This window comes from Pterocles gutturalis, unplaced genomic scaffold (assembly GCF_000699245.1).
Source record: "Pterocles gutturalis isolate BGI_N339 unplaced genomic scaffold, ASM69924v1 scaffold6128, whole genome shotgun sequence".
Classification (NCBI taxonomy): domain Eukaryota; kingdom Metazoa; phylum Chordata; class Aves; order Pterocliformes; family Pteroclidae; genus Pterocles; species Pterocles gutturalis.
Genome location: NW_010122843.1, coordinates 51,435 through 58,635, shown reverse-complemented (window position 1 = coordinate 58,635; position 7,201 = coordinate 51,435). Strand labels below are relative to the sequence as shown.

Here is a 7,201-nt window from a genome sequence, read left to right as displayed (position 1 = left end):
GCTACAAGGTATGTCTGCATCAATTCTGAAAGTGAAGGACAGGATAATGGCGTACGTGGACTGTGAAAAGGATATGTGTGACTTCAACAGTAATAAAATAAAAGGGGAGATTTCTCCTTCCTGCTCTATAACCGTAGAGAGCACATTAATGGCCGGCAGAACAGAAGGTTATTCTACCTGAGTCCCAGAGCTGTTAATTTTCAGATTCTTTTTCAAAATAAAAGGCAGAAAAAAAATTAGAACAAAGTCCAGTAATAAAGTTGGAATATAATGAATTTTTACAAATAAAAGTATTTACATATATATACACACACACAACCTGGTATGTAAAAAATGACACAGATCGCATTAAAATAGCTTTCTTGGCTCTTTGTTGCTGCTAAACTGGTTGCAAAAAATTAGAATACAAGTATTTGATGGCAAAGCTAATCTATACAGCATAACTTAAATACAGAGAACAGATACATGTCATAAGAAAACAATACAGAATGTACCCCTATAAAAATTAAATAGGTATCCTTTTGTTCCTCTTAAATGCAATAGCTAAATTTTAGTTATGCAGTGGCTGTAGTCAAAAGCCATGTAACCTTACGTTATACCTAGTAATGTTCCCATGTGTTTTGCAGTATGAGAAAATACCACAAATACTCTGTGCTTAGTGTAGGAAATATTGCAGAACCATAAATATGTGCAAAGGCTAGGTGTATCGATTCTAACTGTGATTAAACTCTGAACTAAATAATGCAGGCCCAGGATACAAGATGGATATTATCAAATGGAAGTTACAGAACATTTTCATGTAGGAAACTCAGATTTTTCTGCCAAATATGATCACAGCTCTTGCTTGAGTTAAAAAAAAAATACTGTCTGAAAACTTTATATGATAGGCATTGCTAATATGTTGCTCACTTCTCTATAATAAATGAGATTGGTCACCAGCTACAGAATCCTGACTTGGGGTAAGTGCAGGTAACTTTGCTTTCCAATCATTTACACCAGCTAAAGATTCGGATTTTAAAACACACGCAAGTTGCTGCAGTAGCTAGAATTTCCCTGTTACCAAACGGTAAAGTCTGGTCGTACACCCTGGAAATCATTGACAGTAAAAGACCGGGATCGTCTCCTAAGACCAGGACGGCTGGGATTCCTCCCCTTAACCAGATTTAGATAAGGATCAGATCTCAGGAAGCGTGGGTAGCTGTCTTGCTCCATCAGCCTGTAGACTGTGTTCTGTGCTGCATCAAAGGTGGTGATGATGGGCTGTTCAATACTCTGACTTGTGACTTCTTTGGTTTGAAAGTCCAAATTCACCTGCAGAATGGGATAAGGTGTATTTATTTCATGTACATTCATGCATTTTCTGTATTACTATTCATAGCAATGACACCTTGGTGAAAGTCTTTTCTGATGAGAGGACCTTGAATCCCTGATACAACTGTATCCTAATACTACAGAAAACATATTTTTGTGTATGTGCTGACCAACGCACCAAGAATATGCAAGGGGGGAAAGAATATGGAAAGGGGGAAAAAGGAAAAGTCCATGCTTGAAACATACTTATTTTTTTAAAGGATAGGTTTAATTTAATAGTTTCTTCTAGTCTCTTTTATCTTTTGGCTTATTAAAAATAAAATCTTCTGACTCTCAGTTATGTAATAATTTAATAGATAGTAACTGGTTTAAGAGACAGGGAGAATAAGTCTGTTGTTCTGGCTTTCCATACAGACAGATAATACTTGTTCACAAATGCTGCTGATATGTCTTATGGCAGCTTTTAACATTTAACACTGTAGTTTTTTCTTAAATATACCCTGTATGTGTGTGTATATATCCTGGTTTTACTGGACACTAGGAATCTCTGATTCCTATGATACGATATTTAAACTCATGCTCTGCGCTTAGAAGATGAACGTGGATGGGGAATGGAAAGGAGAATGGAGGACAGTGAGAATTATCTATGTAGTCACTTCCAGATTTCCTCCCAGAGCTCTGAGATTTAAGATACCCTGCTTATGTCAGTGACTGCACGATAAGCTGCTGCCCCTGCTTTGGGCATGCACTTCTTAAAAGAAGTTGTGTCAAAATGCAGTTGTGTCAAATACTGTGTGCAATGAAGAATGCTTTTACTGTACCTCTTTTGGAGCATCCTTCCGTATGAATGTTTCATAAATAGTTTTAGCTTTTGGCAAAAGCTCATGTGCAGTTTTGCTCTTCTTGTAATCCTCGCAAGCTATCCAGAACTCGATGTTCTCCTCGCTGAACTCAGTTTTCAGAAACTTCGTAAAGGCATCCAATCCGGCTACACAAGGGAGTGGTGAATTGCATTTAACAAACATATCCTTATCAGACAGTTACTCTTTTCACACAGGCTGTGCAAGGGAACAAAACAGGTTGTGCTCCCTTTGAATTGCATCACATTATAGATAATTATTTTAAAATGCATAAAGGTTTTAAAATAAGAGCAGTTCCTTCATTGTGATCCTGAGTGCTGTAACACCTGTTACAGAATTCTCAGCATCTGTGAAAATCCACTACCGAGGTCTCAGGCATTTAGAAATAGAAGCAATCCAAACAATATATTTGGAAGTGACGCTTTGTTCCAGCTGGATATCAGTTTAGGTTGATCAAAACACTATTTGAATCTCCAGTAACAACTTAGAATGAATGTCTTTAAACGTCTTCACAATTCACTTTATTCTGCTGTTACTGTGCTGAAGATATGTTATTTCCCAAATATGCTTAATCTGTGGAAGTAATGCAATCCCATTGATGGCAGCTGTTCAAGGAACAGATTTGGAAAGGACATTGTCTCCAGCACTGTGGCTGGATCGTACAATATCCCTCCACGATGGAAGGAGGGATATATGTGCATTTGATAATTATGTAAGCAACATACCTTTTCAAACGATGGCCAGTTTTGACCTTGTCACTGTTTTAGAAACAAACTGTATCAGCAGTGACAAAGTATTTTCTCAAGTACGTAGAACTTGTTTTCATTTTTAAGGTTTGGTCTTGTAGTCAGGAATATTAGAGCAATATTCAATTGAAATTCTACTGCTTATTGAAGGCACTTTTTGCTGTCTGTTATATTACTTTGTTAAATAAAATATGAAACTTTAAAAATTATTTTCACCTACTTTCAGTAGCTGACAGCATGCCATAGCCCAAGCACATGAGAAAAGCAGAAACATGCTCTGCTGTAAATGACCCATCATACCTAGTTCAGGTAACTGCTAGGTCTGTTTAAGTGCACAACTGGATTTTATAATTTTCTATCATCTTCCATCAATTTTCCATCCTAACAGTCTGCAGGGAGAGGTAAAGGCTACTAACCTTTCTCAGAAAGAAGTTTGTCAAAAGATTCTCCCCATTTCACTGCTTCTTCAGGAGACACACTGCTTGAGAAACAGAAATGGGTTTTGAAGAGTTGTGCATATTGTGTGCTTATGAAACTGCTGTTAACATACGTTATCTGTTACCATCACAGCTCAGGACTGGTTCACAGAGCCTTTGCTTAGGTCACGTTCCTAAAGGGGCTCATTCTCTTAGGGACTTCAGCAACATGTGGGTTAATTTTTTTCCAATGTTTTACCTGCAGAGTTGTACTTTCCCCCCCCTCTGTTTAAAAGCTTTTCTCTTGGGTGTTTGTGTTGTGCTACTGATCTTTAAGGGAGTTGAGATCAAGCAGTATGGTAGAACTCATGAGAGAACCAGGTCAGTCACCTATTTAAATCGAAAAAATACTCTTGCAGAGACATGGTTTTAAAGGAACTCGGTCTGAGGCTGTGTTACCGCAGTCTATTTTTAATGAAATACAGGAAATTCTAGAGCCTGTAGGCAAAGTTGTAGGAACACGGTTTAGCTGATAGTCTTTCAGGGTAATAGCACACGTTGCTCAGTTTGTTTACCACAAATACGTTATTCTGAGACATTTATAAACTCCATTTATAAACTTCCACATATTCCTTATTAAAGATGCTAACCTGCATATATTTCACTTTGATTTCAAATATTCCTCCTTAGAGAACAATGCAGAAAGGAAAAAGGAACAGCCTGCCTCATTCACTGAAATACAACTTTTTGGGAAACCCATTTTTGGTGGTGCGTAGGTTAACCCTGAGCACACACCTGGACAGCACGTTGAAAGTAATGAAACCCTCCATGAGCGCGGGGTGCAGAGTCTTTCAGACCATGAGCACACGCTATCACCTGGATGATATTTGAAGATGTGAGCCAGAAACGTTGCCTAATTATCTAGATCCATAGCTGCAGGCATTTAGATACCCATTTCTCGGCTGCTTTCTCATGAGTTCTAGAAAGTCTGGGCCGTTATGCAAATTCTCCCACGTGTTCACAACTAGCGAGGGCTTGTAGAAGCAGTTCTGGTCAAAGCAGGCAGCTTGGCCTCAAAGATGGGAACTGCTTCAACAATGTTCATCAAGCTCAACAAGACAAAAGCAAGGAAGCACTGAGGTGTTCTGAAGTGATCTGTGATGGAAAGAAAGGGGTGGCAAATTTTTCAGGGCATGGAGTCGCAGTACTTTACGTGCTCGTTTTCAGTCAAGACCTACAAACGCAGTTCTTAATGAATCAGTGAGGTCTTGGTACCCTGCTGAAGTCAGGAACTAAACCCTTACCAAATACACAAAACCAAGATTTCACCCTGCATCCTTCCGAGAAATAGTCTAACACAGACAATGTTCCAACAGTGTTTAAACATCAGTATGTGAATTTTGGAGGTGAGTGTTTGAACAATTCCTGCAATTACTGAGGAACTATGCATTTGGCATGCATGCAGTATAGAACACACGTATGCATCTGGCATTTGCACATCACGGAATTCTTTGGAAAACCTGCTTTCCAGGGAGCTGTACGATTTCCCTGGAAGCAGTAATTTGTCTACTATGTTTCTGAGTTGATGCTTGCTCAATATTGTCAGTGGACTCATAAAAATGCTGTTGGCATGAGTAAAGGTTTGAACACATCTGTGGGTATAAGGGGACCAAGCTACACTTAGGGGTGTGAACACACTGGTGATGAGTTCCCTTGATGCATACCAGATAATTCTGTAGTGTCTGTATGCTTGGGTTAAGCTGGTAACTTTTAAATTAAATAGATTTTGAAAGCATTATTCTGTGCCAGGGCTGAACACACATGAGCAAATGCAGGAAGTGTTCCGAGTCAGACACATCCTGGGAGGAATCCCCAGCGACTCACTGTTGCATAATGCTTACCTTGCTGCTTTTGTCAAGTTTCCAGGTTTACCAAGATGATCACCTTCATGGAATTCAGATTTCTGCAGCAGAAGGCTCAGCCTATTTCTCTTCTGCTTAGCTCTGTAACAGAATTAGAGTAGATTTTCAAGCAATCTTGTCAAAAGTTGGTTTGTTTTTTTTTTTTTTTCTCAAACATCTCCTTTGACTAATATCTGTCTCTGCATCACAGATCCTCCCATGTTCACTTATAGTAATGTGGAATTTACTTCTCCTACATAGATTAGTCACATTCATGATTTTTTTCTTCTAGCTTAGCAGAAATTTGCATATGAAGCACTGGCAAAGCGAAATGGAAATATTTTCATTTTCAGTATCTTTTTCATTTATTTTAAAGATAAGGTGGTGAAAAATCACATTAGAGAACGCAAACAGCTGGCTCAGCATCTTCTGCTTTTAATGTTTTGCAAAGAAAAAGGAAGCACTGCTTCCTTGAAAATTTAAAAAGAAACTTCCCCAGATCATCTTCAGGCTTTAAAGACACATTTCTCACAACTTCTTTAAATCTCCTTTTCCTATTTTCTTAGTTCATTATTTGATTTTTTTTTCTTGTTCTCCAAAAGCATTTCCATGATGAATTAATACTTTACATATACAATTCCTATGATTGCAATTCATGAGCTTTCATTTTACCAGTCACAACCAAAATGATCCGTGCCCTAAATTCATACCCACAAGCTGCGTTAGAAGATTCCTCTCTGTAAACAGAACACTCGGAGTGTCAGCGTGACCTTAAAACTTACCCAGGCTTGCTTGCTTTATGGTGCTCTTCTTTAATTGCTGGCTTCACGACTTTGTAATAGGATTTATCCTTTGAAGCAGAAATGTTGAGTTGGGGGAATAAGAGAAGTGGGTTCTCCATCTTCCTCTAAAAAAACTGCGCAGTTTCAGAAACCGTGTCTCTGAGTTCCTCACAGCAGCGGTGCCAGGCGCAAGGGACGTGCTCAGGAGGGCTCCCGCATGCTGTCTCAGGCTGGGTTGTCCCCAACTGACTGTCGAGCAGCTTCCAGAGCAGGTAGCGGGAAGAAGGAGGTTCTCCACCTCCACTGCCGCTGCAGCTGCACGTTACGTGCGACTTTGAGTTCTGGTTTTACAGTCGTCATTTGGGGAAGTGAGATTGCAACTTTGCAAAATGGCTGTTGCTCACCCAGACAAGCACGGCTATCGGCAGGGAGCAGTCCTGGGCTTCTGCTTCTGGAACTTGATGTTTTACTGGACTTGGGATGATGCCATCATTTTCCCCCAAACACCTGTGACAAGTGTACATAGTTTCTCTAAAATGCACTTTAATGGGAATAATTTTGCACAAAACTATGCACAGCATTGTCTTAAGCTCCTAGAAGAACTTCTAACCGACCTTAAACTGCCCTCCACAGTCTCAGGTGCCACGTGCTGGACACAAAACCTACAGTGTGCTAACTTGAAACTCTGGGTTCCTCAAGTCTCCTGCAAGAGCCAGCTGAAGCTGTGCTTGATACAATATTTTGTAAGCAGAGATTTTAATTTTTAAACCATTTCTCAGAAATTATAAGCACCTACTTCTAATTTCAAGTTTGTCCTCTTAAAACTCCTCCTTTATCTTTTATATCAGTGGCTTTATTTTCATTTACAATCTCCCAGCCAGATAAAAAGTCTTTAGTTCAACACAAAAAATTGTGGAGTGGGTTGGCTTTTTTTTTATTTTGACAATAAATAACAAAAAATCTCTCATTTCAGTTTGCATAATGTAAAAATGCATTGATTTTTTAGGCTGATCAGCACAAATTACCAATTCACACAGGAGCTTGATGTCAATTTAGTTTCCTGTTCTTAAGTACAATTTATGTTGGAGATGTCATAGGAACAATACATCTACCAAAGAAACCTCTTCAGTGTTATCTGAGTGAGGGGCTGGAAAAGATTCCAATTATGCCATAGCTAATTGATTA

At 39.0% G+C, this 7,201-nt stretch overlaps 1 protein-coding gene across 2 annotated transcripts; it reads right to left on the bottom strand.

The window, feature by feature from the left end:
• Positions 1-1,050: 1,050 nt before the first annotated feature.
• On the bottom strand, positions 1,051-6,191 carry RGS18 (regulator of G-protein signaling 18). Of its 2 annotated transcripts, none has more exons than XM_010077664.1 (5): positions 6,017-6,191; positions 5,235-5,336; positions 3,334-3,395; positions 2,133-2,299; positions 1,051-1,311 (listed from the first exon to the last, which is right to left on the bottom strand). In XM_010077664.1, exons 1-5 carry the CDS (start codon positions 6,133-6,135, stop codon positions 1,057-1,059), a joined length of 705 nt encoding a protein of 234 aa, XP_010075966.1. In that variant the 5' UTR covers positions 6,136-6,191; the 3' UTR covers positions 1,051-1,056. The 2 variants fall into 2 exon arrangements, with proteins under 2 accessions (XP_010075966.1, XP_010075965.1); XM_010077663.1 differs by having other exon boundaries at positions 1,057-1,311; positions 3,334-3,398; positions 6,017-6,135.
• Positions 6,192-7,201: the final 1,010 nt, after the last annotated feature.